The sequence below is a fragment of the Triticum urartu genome, unplaced genomic scaffold (genome assembly GCF_003073215.2).
Source record: "Triticum urartu cultivar G1812 unplaced genomic scaffold, Tu2.1 TuUngrouped_contig_1066, whole genome shotgun sequence".
NCBI classification, from domain to species: Eukaryota; Viridiplantae; Streptophyta; class Magnoliopsida; order Poales; family Poaceae; genus Triticum; species Triticum urartu.
The window spans coordinates 1-16,437 of record NW_024111484.1 but is presented as its reverse complement, the minus strand read 5'-3'; the positions used below and the strand labels follow the sequence as shown (position 1 = coordinate 16,437).

General features: G+C 50.5%; 1 protein-coding gene across 1 annotated transcript; it reads left to right on the top strand.

Moving 5' to 3' along the window:
• The first annotated feature begins 13,009 nt into the window (after positions 1-13,009).
• Positions 13,010-14,133, top strand: LOC125526601 (germin-like protein 1-3). The gene is made up of 2 exons (XM_048691249.1): positions 13,010-13,235; positions 13,331-14,133. Exons 1-2 carry the CDS (start codon positions 13,100-13,102, stop codon positions 13,870-13,872), a joined length of 678 nt encoding a protein of 225 aa, XP_048547206.1. The 5' UTR covers positions 13,010-13,099; the 3' UTR covers positions 13,873-14,133.
• The last annotated feature ends 2,304 nt before the right edge of the window (positions 14,134-16,437 follow it).

Here is a 16,437-nt window from a genome sequence, read left to right as displayed (position 1 = left end):
GTTTGGTGTGATCAGAAGTGCCATACAAAAGGCGCGCCAAAGATTCGAATGGTTCTTAATGAGTCCTCAATATACGCCTTCCACCGTTTGGATGTTAGCGTGCTGCCCTGATGGACGTTTTGGTGGACACCTTCCTGTCTCCGGGTGGCACTGTCTGGATGCTGCATCTCGCACTGATGGACGATTCTATAGACATGCTAATCATCTCTCTCAGTGCAACGCACGTGCTTGTTTGCTAATCTTAACAAAAAAGAAACACATGTCGTAAGATGGATGTAAATACTTTGCATGTACGACACCATATTTTGACTTCTTCATCGGTGTTACTACCAGGTCTACTCATCATCATCGATAGGTTGAAGAATCATGTATGTTATTTTGCTGTGCAAATTTGATTAAGTTTATGTTTCGTTCTTTTGTTGTGCGGGCATCTCTAACGCCGACCCTCAAATCATCCGCATACGTTCAGATCAAACTATCTAGACGTAGTTTATCACTCAACAAGGTAAGTTATCGTGGACCGGTTTGGATATTTGAAATCCCGCGAACCGAACGCAAACTAGGGGTTTGGCGGACGTTTGTGCCGGTACACGTCCAACACCCATGCCCACCCAAAAAAAACTTGCGTGCCCGCGCCCTCTCCCTTATGAAGCCGACATTCATGCCGATTAGCGTCATTCTAGAGCGCCACGCAGCATTCACACCGGCCCACAACAGATGCGACCACTCACTACAGTTGACATTCAAGTTGCATGTTGCCCAAGAGCGCCACCCGCCCCGCTCCCGGTCTTTGCGCTTATTCAATGTCGCTACAGTCAAACCGCTTGCCCGTCTGTCCATCCGTCGTGTAAAACAGGCGCGGTGGCCGAGAAACACACTTTGGCGCCCGCAATGACACAATTCATCGCTTGGCCTGACCGGCACCTGCTATTTAACGGTTGCCTCCTCACCTTTACGACCCACACCACACCACGTCCACATGAGTGCGAGCTCTAGGGCGACGTGAGAGAGCGTCTCGACAGAGCAGAAGCAGGAGCTGGCGGGCATTACGGCTGACTAACAGGCCCATCCTGCCTGACGGATAGAGGCCGACTTGCTGGTGACCTAGACGAAGGGGAGTCACGAGGAACAGATGATGGAGGAGACGACCCATGATCAACCGAAGCCCCTGCCCGCGCAGGAGAACTTCTATGTTGTCATGACAGAGGATTAGCCGACGCTTCCGGTGTCGTTGTTCCTGCAGTCGCGGGAGGACCAATGCTATAACCTCGGTTTCTCAACAAACATCGACTCGTAGAAGGGCAAATCGCCGGTGCGCAGGCAAAAGACGATGTCTTCATTACCAAAGCTGGCCATGGAGGATCCGGGCTTCCTAGATGAGCAGAGGGCGTTGTGCCGGTCCATGCCCATCGCCCATGACATCCTCCACGAGCGATGGAGGCTTATTGTTCTGTGGGTAGAGACGGACACCAAGTTCACGAAGATCGATGCGGAGGCACGGGTGATTGCGGGCGCCGCCAGCTCCGCGTCGGACGCGCCTGGTCGCAACAACCACGAGGCCGGCCTGTCCACATCCCACGACGTCCACACAACGAACTTCGACAAGGAAGAGTAGGACATCGATGTGGGCACGCCTTGTGTCCCATGTGGGCCCTGTCCTATGTCTTATTCTTATCCTCCGACAGCTTCACTTTTCAGAGCTCATGGCCTTTGAGCTTGCCGGACATGAGGAAGACATGATATGGAACACGAACGATACCGCGGCCTCTGAAGATTTAGATTAGAGTGCCGTCTAATCTTGTTAGCTGAGATATGTCGAAAACATAATGAATTTGGTTCGATTTAAATGAAAATCGTCAGGTTTGCATGAAGTTGACCAAGTTTGTCAAAATTACGTTTAAAATTTGTCTGGACGTTTGATGTCTATGGTTTGATGGCCGGATCCCGAATTGATGTCCTTGAACTGGTGTGCACCACTCCGTGGACGGATAGTGTATCCATTTTAGGTGACAACGTTAAGAGATGCCCGTAATGGACAAACCTTTCGACTATGTATCCCCGTCCTGGTTTTTTCATTTGGGCCAAAATGGGCAAGCTGGGAGTATTGGTGTTTTGATCCTGTGTATCCACAACTCGTGATGTTGAGGATTATCGTCCAGGGATTTGGCTTGAGCTACAGGCAGTGGCGAAAATGGTGACACGCATGCGTGGGGCAATCTTGCAACTATTTGGGCAAGCCTCCGGAGTTGTAGTGAACATGAATAAAAGTGCAGTGATGCCCATCAGATGTTCAAGGAGTTGGTTGCGGTATGTAACACACTCGGCTGCGCTACCTCGACATTACCGCATAACTACTTGGGGCTGCTGCGAACAATAATATTTTTTTTGAAAAGAAGGCAAAAGATTTGCCTCTTCAATTAAATAAGGGAGAGAATAGTTTAGAGATGAGCTCGCGGGCAAAGAAACCCTTTTTTCCCCACTCGCGCAATAGTGTCGCCCCCGCAGGTGACCGGCCGCGCCCTAGCCCCTCTTCCCCCAGCCCCCCTCTCCCCTCCCTCCCCGCCGCTGGGCCTGGCCCGAGCGAAGCTGGCGGCAGCGCCCCCCCTGGCCTTTCCCCTCTCGGATGCTCTCCGGCGCAGGGCGGAGTGGCTCCAGGGGGTGTTCCTCGGATGCGGCGGTCCGGCGTGGCGTTGGGGCTTCCTGGCGCGACGCAGGAGATCAGTTGGACGACGGCGATGGCGTTGGCAGCGGGGTGGCGCGGCAGCGAGAGGCGGGCCCATCGTGGTCTGGGCGGGCCGATGGCGAGGCGGGTCTGCGGCGCGACTTCCGGGAGGCGGGGGAATGATGATGAGCGGTGGGGTGCTGGCGGCGCTGCTGCTGCCCTGCAGCAGCATGGACGGCGGGGCTTACGGGCCCAATTCGGGCCTGGCCGGGCCAGGGGTGGCTTGGTATGCCCTGCCACCGCGTCAGGACGGGGACCGCGACGGTGCCAGAGGCACGGGCCTCCCGCATGACGGCGATGGAGGTGGTTCCCTCCCGCGCGGCTCCGGTGCTGCTGCTCCCGTCGCCCGGCGCTTCTCTCCTAGTCCTCTTGGCCTCGTGGTGGTGATCTCAGTGAGGCTGCGTGGGTGGCGTCACGACCGTGTTGGCGCATGTTGGTGGGCGGCGAGTTGGCTAGCTGGCTTCGATCTGGTTGGGCGGTGTGGTATGGAGTACGGGAGAAATCCTTGCCGGATCTTCTGGCTCCAATGCGGTGATGCCTGCGAGTGCCGCCAATCCTTCCTGGATGGTGTCAGTGGTATCCATCCCCCACTCCCCTCCGCATGCCGGGGGAAACCCTAGGACTCGTCCGGGCAGCAGCGTCGTCGGCGTCGCATTCCTTCTTGAAGGTGTTGCCTGGTACGCGGCGGATAGGAGCCTTGTGTCATGGTGGATCGATTCCGGAGGGCACTGCGGTGGCAGGTCATCCTCGCTTTGTCGAGCTGCCGTTGTTGGCATTTGTTTTCTCTTCCTCTTTTCTTTTGGGCTTGTTGTGCTGCTCGCCCCAGCATTGTCTATGTATCGGTGTTGGTTGCTTTGGAATACAAAGTGGGAGGAAACCCTTTTTGGTATAGTTTAGAGATTTTTGCAACGCACTCACAAATGCGGCACGACAATTACTCGGACACTATGATGTTCCTTAGTTTCTTTGCACCGGCGGTCACCCAAAGTTTTGCATCTTCTAAAATGTTGGTCAGAAGAATCGTCGGCGGCGCGCTTTTGTGGCGGAAAACACGGGCTCTTCTCTCGTTTCAAATGGCCCAAGAAACGAGCATGGTGAGGGAGGCCATTGCGTTTTGGTTAGGAATATTATCGTTGATTCTTTTTTGCCACCACAATTTCATTCATGTGCCACTCGGAGGTGTCCATGTGTGCAAGTCCAAACTTCTCTATGATCAATCTCCAAAGCCTAAGCGTTAAGCGACACTTGAAGAAGAGATGTGTCTTCCTTTCCTGTTCCCTCTTGCAAAGCGGGCAAAGGCCACAGTTTGGCCAATCACGCTTCTCCAAACGATCGGCTGTCCAAATCCTATCTTGAAAGGCCAACCAAGCAAAGAGTTTAACCTTCGGAGGTGTCCAAGTCTTCCAAACCATGCGGTCCATGGGGGAGAGGGTCAAGCCTAGGAACTGAGCCTTATAGGCGGAGCTCGCCGTGTATATCCCGTCATTCGCATGCTTCCAAATGATATCATCTTCCGCTTGCATATCAAGGTGGAAGTCATGTAAGAGCATCCAAAGGTTGAAGAATTTCAAGATATGGTTGACAGAGACAGTGGTGCCTTGCTATATTTTGAGGATCGAAGCATTCCCCTTGAGAGCCTCACGGACCCTCCAATTCTTTCTTGTCGAGGCCTCAAAAATTAGCGGTGCAATGTCCTTGGCATTACGACCAAGAAGTCAAGGGGAGTCTCAAAAAGGCGTTTTGGCGCCATCCTCGATGGTGATAGTCGTAGATGCATAGAAGAACTCACGGTCCTCTACGGTGCAGGGGTTGCCAAGGCCAATCCAAAGTTTTCTGGGGTCCTTCCATTCAGACCATAGCCATCGTAACCGTAAGGCCCTTGCAAACTTTTCGGTACTGAGCACCCCAAGGCGAGCGTACTCCTTTGATCTACAAACCGCATTTCAGTTGACCTTACATTTAGCTCCCGTGGTATTTTTCGCACCCAACCAAAGAAAAGCTCTCTCAATCTTGTTGAGGTTATCCAGCGTGCGGGCACAATGAGAGGAGAATAATAAAATAATCGGCGGTGCAACTTTAACGATCGGTGGATCAGCTCGCCGGCTGCCTCTCCAGTGAAAGGAGGCAATGATACCGAAGAGCGGATGCAACAATCGGCGGTGCAACTTTAACGACTGGTGGATCAGCTCGCCGGCTGCCTCCCTACTGGAAGGAGGCAATGATATCGAAGAGCGGATGCCTCATACTACTCACGTCTGTGCTATGCGCAATCCCAATACATCCGATGTTGGTAATGAACCTCCCGACAAAAACATTGGCGGCGCTTGTCAAAATCTGTCGGGGATTTCTATGTTGCGGCAAGAAGGAGGCAACAGGACGTAATTGTGCAGTTGCGTGGAACATTGTGTGCATGCCGAAGTGGGCCGCTGGCATGAGGATTCCTAATTTGCATTGGTTAAACACAAGGCGCTCCAAGCCATTGCTCGAGAGGTATGACAAATCCAGGCCATTGGCGGAGTTCGCCATCTCTGTTTCGGTGGAATCGCTAGCCCTGTTTCATGCGGTGGCAAGAGCCTCAGTGGGAGATGGAAAGACCCCACTTTTTTGTGAGGATCGTTGGGTACAAGGCTACAGGATATGTGAGCTGGTTCTGAAAATTTATGAGATGATACCGAAGCTCATAAGGATAACAAGGGCGGGCCCAGACACAGTCACGAATGATACATGTGCAAAAGACATCGGCCTGGACCTCACGGCTGTGGCACTAGATGAATTCCTGGGACTTTGGCCACGAATAACGGCGGTGAAGTTACAGGAGGACGTGACGATTCGCTGTATTGGGCTTGGGAAAAAGATGGCCAAGTCTCGGCGTAGTCCGCATACGCGGCCAGATTCATGGGACTGGACGAATCGCCAACAACATCGTTCATCTGGAAGTAAAGAGCACCCTTGCAGTGCCGCTTCTTCAATTTGCTAGCCGCTAAGAACCGATGTTGGACATCCGAAAGATTGGCTAGACGCAGGCTGCCGCATCAGGTTACATGCCCGTTCCGCGATCAGCACGAAGAGACAATACAACACCTCCTCAACAGTTGCGTTTTTACAAGGCAAGTTTGGCACTAGTTCAGTACGGCCACCGGCAGAATGGAGTTTGAGCCAGTAAAGAATGGAAGCTTGGGTGAATGGTGCATCCGGCAAGACTAGAGTAGAGAGCATCGAAGGTCGACACGCACAAGTGCCTCCTCGGTATGTGAATGATGTGGAAGCATCGGAACGACATCGTTTTCAATGGAGCGGACCCGGACAAAAGAAATGGTGGTGTCAAGTCGGTTTGATCAGCATCTCTCTTATTTCATCCTTTCCTGCTCCCGTATTTCTATCCGTATAGTGCATGACGAGGCAAACGTTAGATAAACCTTGCGCAGAGTTTATCTTAGGGCATCTCTAGCTGACCCCCTATATAATAGAGGAGTAAACCTTAGTGGAGCATATTTATTCCTCTAAAGAAAAGCCATTTTTAGCCGAACTCCCAAATTTAGTGGAGTAAAACAAAATTGATGCAAATCCGGTGCAAATTAAAGAACATTTGGTCCAAATTCAACTACATAAACTTAAATTCGGTGCATATTCTTAGTATTTTACATAGAACTTAAAATAGATTCGACACATTAGGTAGAAATTTAACCTAATCCGATCCTAATTGGATTCTTCCGCGAGTTGCTTCAGTTCCCTTCTGGTCATACCTCCAATCATTGGGTCCAGTCCATCGCTACCGCCATCGTTGGAGCTGTTGCCGTGGCCATTTCCGTCACATTCGTTGTCGCCATCTTCATTACTGCTACATAGGTCGATCACGTCGGTCCTTCAAGCCGCATAAGCCGCGTAGAGCCGTCGTTCGGCCTATACGTGCTCCCGGAAGCGCCGACGGAACTCAGCCATGTAAGTCTCACATGCGGAGGTCCCGCCTCTCCAATGCATTGGCCAGCCAGTTGCCCACCGGCGGCTCTTCATGCGACCGATATCTATCAGGGAAATTGCGGCGGCCAGCGGGGCTGTAGAGGTGCACCGACTTGATGTTGTATGCAGGTGTTGCCGCCTTCGACGAGTGGAAGGAACCTAGCCTATAGGTATTCATTGTGTCGCGGTTGTAGATTTTCACGATCCAAGTCCCCCATTGGCGTCGCCGCATGCTGCGGTACCTCGTCACCGGTGGCGGGGGCTGTGGGATCTTAGGGTTGGCGCGGGATGAGGATATGCCGCCGGCACGGGAGGAGGATGAGCGGGGTGAGGGGGTGGAGAGCCATAGGGTCGGGCTGGCGGATCGGCCAATCCAGATATGTACATGTCGTCTGCGGGGTGGGTGGATTGTTGACAGGGTGCATCGGGGGCGTGGATTGGGCGGCGGGGGAGAATTGAGCGATGAATGGGAGGGGAAAAGATGGGAATATTTCACTTTGAGGCCAAGTTGGTGAGTATTTTTATTCCTCGACCGCTGCTCGGAATAAAAAATTTACTCCGCTATATGTTTTAGGCGGTAGGCTAGGTTCGGCTTAGAAGAGTAAACCGGGATTTCTACTCTTCTAACCGGATTTAAGGGATCGGCTAACATACACAAAAAGGTCTCTTTAACTAACCATCTGGCATCCCTAGAAAAGAAAAACCTGTGGTATCATCCGTCCGGGCTCTTACCATGTTTACCATTCTCCCACTAGGCAATTTCGCAAGCACCTATGTCCAAAATGGAAAGAGGAAACTTAGATCGAGCTCGGTTGCTAACTGTCTAACCTCCAGATGTTATCATCCGGTCATTATTGTGAAAAGAAACCCATTTCTTTGTCAAATGAATAAATATAGTGTCCTTTCAATTTAGCTTTGCTTAGTTTGGATGCAAACGATCTTCATTTGATGAATGCTCACGTGCAAGAAAGACTAAACAAAGATGTGCACATTGATCTCACCAAACAAGTTAATAACGTCTCTCTCTCATGCACGTACGTCGTACGGCCATCCTGTTGATGCAATGCACGTATACGGTAGCTTCTTCACCGTATACGGATCGGTTTATTTATTAGTCGCCGGAAATGGTGGCTGTGACTAAACCATATGCAGCTATGCCACCGTCCAGCTGAGATTAACCAACATTCAGCTCTAATTAATGCTGGCTGGTGACATCTGACATATATACATGCACATACTACTATGTGACCACCCAAAAAGAGCAACGAGTTTTAAAGACTTTTCCACGGAGTGTCTTAACATTGCTGAGTACATTTTAGGCGATCGTGTTTTTTTTAAGACTGGTCACAATGGGGAGGAATTTAGGAATAACATCACACGCTTCAATACAACTTTGCTTATGTGGCACATATTTAATGAAGAGAGAGGTGCTTGTGGTAACTAGCTAAGTTACCGGAACATCACACACTTCAAAAACAATGAGTCTATAACCTAATAAATACATCGTTGCATGACACTACATAGATGTTCCTACCCGCTATAGAGTAGTAACATAGTCTAAGAAAATGTGTAAGTTACTAGCTTATGTTCTTGTCCATTGTGACCAGCCTAAATGAGCGCCCTATTCCACCACTCACCATATGCTTTGATTGAGGAGACTCTTGAGCTGGCCCCTTTAAACCCTAAAAGTACATCGCCAAACAATACAATGTAGTTAGGAAGCCCTTTTACAAAACAGATCTGGGATAACCAGACAACATGAACGTCCGTGACTATGCTGACATGAGACGATGCAGGTAGGCCGGAATACAATGCAACACCATGCCGTAGGACAAGTAGGCTCCACGACAACGCCTTAAGTAGGGAATACGGCGCGAAGCGTCGCCGCTGCCGAACCTGAGATGGACAAGGGTCTTCACCCAAATCCTTGTTACGGATAGGAACCACAACAACGTCCTTAAGGCAAGAGCGGGCACCCGCAGCCCTCCCATCGCCCCCCCCCCCCACCAGCGTTGGCGCCAAAGCGCAGAGCTTTTGTTCGGCAGCTCACCACGCCGCACCCCTCGCCACCCACACGATCAAGTGGCATAGTCACCACCACCGCCATGCTACCTGCCGGAGAGACAACCATGTGAATCGCCATCCAGGGCCGCTGCCATAGCGTTCATGTCTAAGACATCGCCAACCATCCATCGCAGCACACTAACCCTCGGAAGGAGTAGAGGGCACGCCTTCAACTCCTAGCCCAGCATGGGCCTTCGGGTCGGTGTCCACACCTCCATCGTAGGAGGCGACAACGCTAGCATTCTCACCTAGTCCCGGTGGACCAAGGGAAACACAACTCTGAGGCTACCGACAGTCGCCGCCAAGCAGGCCCAACCAAATCATCATCATATATATCCAATTATCATGCACGAATATACTTGTCAGTTGCCAGGTCAATGGCTGTACGTACTAGTTAACTCGATCCTGGGGACAAGTAAAACATACGCATTGCCTACAATATCTTTTACTCCCTCCATCTTATAATATAAGACATTTTTGCAAGCTCTATATTATTATACACTCTCTTTTTTTCGAATTATTTGTCGCAGATATGGATGTATCTAGATATATTTTAATTCTAGATATATCCATTTATGCGACGAGTAATTTGAAACCGAGAGAGTAAGACGGAGGGAGTACTTTGCCCACATTCTTCACACTTTACAGCAGCAGGACACGGTTACATATGCATGCATATTAGCCAACCCCTGGCTCTAGCTAACCATGCAAACAACTCAAAGTGTATACTACTAGTACAACCATACAACCAACGTGTAGGTACTATATGTAAGTATCATCTACGTCGTATATTACTTCCACGCTAGCGGCTAGCCATAGCCAAAGATCGATCTGTATATCACAGTGCGTGCTCACTGCAGTAGCTAGCTGGCACATCGATCGGTACCTGCTGCACGCAGTCGCTACACCTTGTACGATAGATATGGATACACGCATCCGTTTGATTCAATCTGACGTGCAAGCAAGCTGCTAGTCGCCGGAGAATGAAGCCTGTGCGGTTGGAAAAGGGTAAGAGCATCAACGTCCGGCCTCATCGATCGTTTAGAGGACACAAGGAGGAATGTGCCTTGATCTAGCCGATCATCGGTGCACGCATGTCGTTCCTGATAGGCAGAACTTTTTGGGGACCTCATTTTTTGCTCGCGCTGCCTCCAGGGGGGTGGCTCGGGCGAACCCTAGCCGCCGCCACCCCCGACCCCCATCCACTTCCTTCCCCCGCCGCCGTCGGAGGAAGTCGGCGAGCGAAGCTCGTCCGGCGGACGGCGGTGGCGGGCTCGCCTCCTTTTCTCCTCGAGGGGGCCTCTGGCTGGCGCGCAGCGGTGCCCTTGGGCGCCATGCGGGGCGGCGGAGTCCGGATGCTGGGGCGGCGGCCCCAGGGGTTCTTGGCGGGGCTGTGCAACCACGGCTGCGTGGGCAGCGTGGGTGGCCGGCCGTGGCTTCCGGTGGCGGCGGATCTGGGGTTATCCCCGGGACGGCGGCTCCGGCCGATGGGCGCGGTGCAGCCGGCGGGCTGTGCCGGCGGGCTCTGGTGGGCAGCCTCCCACGGTCGTGCGGGCGGCGTGGGGGCTGCGGACGCTGGCGCAGTGGCGGTTCCTCGCAATCCGTCATGGCTCCATGTAGAAGATCCGCCCCTGCTTCGATCTGTCCCGATCCGTGCTGGCGCCGGTCCTTGGCGGCGGCTTCGGCGTCCCCTATGGCCGGCCTAGCGGATCTGGCGTGCGGGTGAGGTTCCGGGGGAAACCCCTGGCTGGCGCGGCAGCCTCCCCAAAGTCGACGTCTTTGGCGCCGATCCCCTTCCTGAAGGCTTTGGGGTGGATCCTCTCCCTTCCGCCTCCTCCTCGAGCTATGGCGAAAGCTTTTGTTCCCCTAGTCTGGGCGTCGACGGCACCCTGGTGTCGTGCTCCTTCTTGAAGGCGGCGGCTGGGAACAACTCTTGGTGGCGGGGCTGCTGGTGGCGTGGTGGCGGTGCGCTTCGGCCTTCTACTTGGTGCTGCGCCTTGCTTCGCGGGACCAGCGGACGGTTTCTTTGGTGGAGCGGTGATTCATCCATACATTGATGGCGACGGATCTTGACGGCGTGGCGCAGTGCAGATTCGGAGTTCGATATGGGAGGATGGACTCGCGCAGGAGGACGACGCTGTCTGGCGTCGTGGTGACGTCGATGGCAGAGAGATCTGGCATGGTAGATGCAACAGTACAACTCTAAAGATAGACTCGTGGCAGGTGGCTGCGGCGGCCTCATACCCGGCAGGCGTCCTGGTTGAGAAGTGCGCCGGACTGGTAGGTGCCCCATACCAGGCAGGCGTCCTGGTTGGGACCTCAGGTCTTAGATGTTTAGGTTTGGCTGCGATGTCTGTTTGGTATTAGGCCCAGACTATCAGCGCCCCTTCATCATTTGGATAGGCGTAGCGACAGTTGTTGCTTGGACGGTGGCTTTAGTCTTGCTGTTGTATTACTTTGTAAGGTCTTGTGAGAATAATTAATAAAGTGGCCGTATCCAAAGCCCAGATGCAGAGGCCGGGAGTCATCCTCCTTTTCTAAAAAAAAACGCATGTCGTTCCTGTAAATAGGCCGTCTGGAATGCAAATTAAATTCAGGTGTGTGGTCACAAGTTGTTTGGGATAGTTTTTTGTGAGGCCTGAAATATTTCCACTACAGAAATTTAACCCTTACTTTCAAAGATCTTTTGTTTGTTTCATTCAACATTTCAGTTTAAAATTTACTGATTTTAGTCTGACGCAATACAAAGATAAACTAACCTACTACTACTTCCGTCCCATAATTTAAGACGTTTTTTGATACTAGAATAGTGTTAAAAAACACCTTACATTATGGGATGGAGGGAGTACTAATTAGTCTGCCAGTACAAGTCTTTTTTTTTACCTCGACTTTGTTGTTGCGGAGTACATGATTTACTACACAATACCAAGTTCTCCTCATCCAGCTAAGTAGACCCCTCTTTGACCGAGTAAAATGCATAGAACCATCACTTAACGTCATAACTCTTAAAAAAACACCACTTTAAAAAACATGACACTTTGCATCGTGCCGAAAAATGATAGTGGCAAAAAGAGACCAATGAAAACTTGAATCACGTTTTGACGTGGAAAATCACTGATGCAACAATGGGATACAAAACGTTGACTGACGGATGTTAAAAAAAATTCGGGTCGGTGTTCCGCAGCTAGCCTGACGCACAGGGGGGTCGAGGGGGCCAGTGCGCTCGCGTTACAGCAAGGGTGGAGGGTGTGTGTGGGGGGGGGGGGGGGGCCCGGGGGGGGGGGTGGCACGGCGTCGAGCTCCCGTGGCCGCGCGCGGACGTTGTTCTCTGACGCGGGGCGGAGCTCAACCCCAAGGGCATGCACGCTGGTTGGCAGTGCAGAGAAGGCTGCCCAACTGCGGAAGTTCATCGTGGCTCATGTTGCTCGTCCAGCTACTGCCCGCTCATGCCGCCGCTCGACGCCAGCTGGTCGCCACCAGAATTTCGCCGCTTCACCCTCTCCTGAACAGCTCCTTCTTGCTCCAATCTCTGGGATACGCCCGGAGGCTCACCTCCTATCCATGAGCACGCGGCCTCGTGCGCCGCTAGGTCGCGGTAGGCCAGCGCAGACCCCCGCGGCGGCAGGGTTTAAGGCCCCAACCTGCCACTGATCTTGCCGGGGGGGGGGGGGGGGGGGGGGGGGGGGTGGAAGGCGGAGAGAGAAGGAGGAAGGTCGACCGCGGGCAGAGGAGAGAAGATGAGGGAGGTCGGGCCCATCGGAGGGGCTTGCCGGCGGTGGTGCGCCTGTCCAGTGATCGGAGGGGCTCGTGAGTGTATCTCCCAGGGAAGGGATAAGGAGGAGAGAAGGATGCTGGGCGGGCTGGGCTAACATTCAATCCAAACGTCCGTTAGTCAATGTTTTATATCCTTTTGTACACGTCAAAACGAGATTTAAATTTTCTTCAGTGTTTTTTGTCACTATCATTTTTTCTGTTCAGTGCAAAGTGTCACTTTTTATAAAGAGATGGTTTTTTGATAATTATGACGTTAATGTAGTGGTTCTATGCATTTTACTCCTCTTTGACCACAAGAGTACATGTCGCAAATGGTAGTGATTCACGATTATTCACGTCGCAGTCCGACCCTTTCCTGAAGCTAAAATGTTCGTCGTCTTCATTAAGCCGTGAAATTAACCTCGTCACATGTCCAACTACCGATGGATCAGGTCACGTCCCCCATACGCTACACTGCACTATAAATACATGCACCCCATGCTTTGCATCATCATCCAGTCAGCCTCAGCTACTTCACCACCACACGGCTAACTACCTAACGCTGCACCAACCAATCAGTAGTCAATTAAGCAGCACTTGACCATGGCGCCCAAGCAGCTCCCCGCCGTCCTCCTCGCCGCCTGCGCCACCCTCCTGGCCCTCGCTGCGCCATTGCTCGCCGGCGACCCCGACATGCTCCAGGACTTCTGCGTCGCCGACTACAAATCCCTTGACGGCCGTAAGTTGTGCTACCTCTTCCATCCATACTTCGTGTGCACATGAATAGATCATGCCTGAAGAGAAAGTAATGCCTGCATGTATGTATTTGTGCAGCATTGCGGCTGAACGGGTTCCCGTGCAAGAGGCCGGAGAACGTGACGGCGGACGACTTCTTCTCCTCTGCGCTGGCACTCCCGGGCAACACCGGCAACCCGGTCGGCTCCGCGGTGACGGCGGCGAACGTGGACAAGCTCCCTGGGCTTAACACGCTGGGCGTCTCCATGTCCCGCGTGGACTACGCGCCGTGGGGAGTGAACCCGCCGCACACCCACCCGCGCGCCACCGAGATCGTCTACGTGCTCGAGGGCTCCCTCGACGTCGGCTTCATCACCACCGCCGGCAAGCACTTCGCCCGCACAGTCTGCAAGGGCGAGCTATTCGTTTTCCCCCGCGGCCTCGTCCACTACCAGAAGAACAACGGAGGCGCGCCGGCCGCCGCCATCTCGGCCTTCAACAGCCAGCATCCAGGCACGCAGTCCCTCGCCCTAGCGTTGTTCGCAGCCTCACCACCGGTGCCCACCGACGTGCTGGCCAGGGCGTTCCAGATCGACGGCGGCCTGGTGGACGCCATCAGGTCCAAGTTCCAGCCAAAGTAACCAGCATGCATGCATGTTGGTTGGGTCAGCTCTACGTGCGTACTTGCTGTTAATAATGACGAGGACCACGTAAAAGTGCAGTTTCAGTTCATTTGCTTGACAATATCTTTCGTATATTCTGATTCTGATTATTTTGTGTCGGTGCATGTTTTGTGAAGGGCCTCGTCGGTTGGTTTTTCTTCATAAACCTACTGGTGATTAATTTGTATGTGTCCATTATTGGTGAAATGAATGTTCCTCACTGCTTGAATTTTCATGATATTTTTAGGCAATGAACAAGATAAAGTCTATCTCCCACTCTTTGCCGATCTCCCAAAACTTTATTTCAAAGTTTCACTGTGTTGTCACGAGTGGGCTCGCAAGGTTCAGCCTTAATCTTTCGTCTAATAGAAATATTGTTCAGGTGGGTTTTTGTCCCATGTACACCTTTAAAAAAAAATCTCAGTGGATCAAACTTTCCGTATATTCATCGTATCACATCGAGTATAGCTGGTGTTATTTCGGTGGAGTTCCGCATTTGCGTATAGTTCCAAAGCATACTTTTCACGTGTCTACCCACTATCTAAAAAAGGCTTTGAAATGTGTCAAAAACTTCAAGTATAAATTATGATAGTTAATATATTGACGTAAGATTGTATGCAAAATTATGACCATTTGTGTCCACATAGAAACAACTTGATGCATCTTGAACATGCACACTATATTGTAAGAGCATTACTAATAGAACCCTCAAACCCTCACTAGCGTTTTAAGGGTCCAAAAATGATTTTTTTTTTTGCACTTTTACGGGTTGAAAAACAGGGGCAAAGATTAGAACCCTCAAACCCAACCCTTATAACGGAATATTCCCCATGAACGACGTTATCGTTGCGCGCGGGAGGTCGACGGGGTGGCCGCCGGCGACGGGGGCGATTAGCAGCGGCGGTCGCGGGCGTGGGCACGGGAGTTGGGAGGATTTTTCCCTCCCGCGCGCGGATAACCACCAAATGAGGGTTGGGGTAGGTTTTGCTCCCCAACTCTTACTTTTGAGGATTAGGAGAGGGTTTGAGGGTTGGACCTTTAATTTTTTTTGAGAGTTTGAGGGTTAAGGGGTTCTAGTCTACGGCTTTTTTTCGACGAAAACTGTAAAAAAAGCAGTTATTTTTAGGGGTTTGAGGATTTGAGGGCTCTACTACTAATGCTCTAAGTACCGGTTAGCTGGAAGCTTTTGGAGTTGTTGGTTGTAGCTTGTATCCCCAATAAATATTAAGCTCTCTGGCCTTTGGACCTTTCCCTAAAAGTATATGTAAGTGGCTATTCGTTTCTTTTTGTCCATGACATTTTGTTTCTAAAAATTGTGAAGCAGAAATAAAATACATTTGAACTATCGAGCGGGCATTGAAGTGAAGGCTAAAGTCCTTCTTATGCTTAGTTCCAACCTTAAAATGTATAACAACATTCCAGTGGGCCATTATGTACTTAGGAATCTTTGTTTAATAAAATTTGTTATTTCTCAGTTGACTGAGATTTTCATAAGGCAATCGCCCGAGATTTCGTCTTGTGATTCGTGCTTTAGTTCTCTCTCAGGGCTAAGGTGATTCTTGTGCTGACCATACAAGAGAATTGGTTCAAATTTGGTTATATCTCAACTGATTAGGTAATAGTTTGAATTGTGGAAATATTTGTCATGTTTTCTTGGGTAGAATTTTTATCCTTTTTGCAAGGGTTGTATTTTGATCTTACTAGTCTAAATCATGTTATACTCCCTTCATTCCGTGTATTAGTTTTTTGAAAAGTTGAACTGTTCATGTTTTCTCAAATTTACAGGAAAAACTATCAGCAACTACAATACGAAATAAATAAAGCATGGAAATATATTTCATGATAAACGTAATGCTTCTAAGTTAATATAGCAGATGATGTTAGGTTTTCTATATACTTGATCAAAGGTAAAGAAAAATTTCAATGTTTCAGAGAAAAATTATAAACTTTATAAAAAGTAAGATATAGGGACAACCTATTCCGAAATCAAGTTTGGCTCCCGGGTGCATGTGCTCCTGTGCACGAACATGATTTTTGAAATGTAAAAAAAATCCAATAAAAATTCTACGTGTTCAAGTCACACCCAAATGCTACATAAAACATTTATGGCAAAAAGGTGAGCATTTTGGCCTGTAAAAAAACAAATTGAACTCCAAATGTTACCCCCAAACTTGTTTTTTTCAACGATGAAACATTGGTGCTCCGTTTCGCATGGAACTTGTCCAGGATGCTTGCGACACTAACATGGACATCTACAAAAAAATCAGAATTTTTTTAAAACAATTACTATTTATTTCTGGTTACTATTCATACTCCCGCATTGCTCCCGGGAGTCAAAACTCCTCCCCTGACAGACGCAAAAAAAAAAAACTCCTCCCCTGAACCTATTAGTCTTCATAATACAAAGGTTTGAGTACACACACTTTCTAGAATGTTACTATTTATGGACCTAGGGTGTAATTGATAAGATTTGTGCATAGTTCATGGGGCATACAAACTTTTTGTTTTTCTGATCTCAGTCAAATGACATGCTAGACTCACATA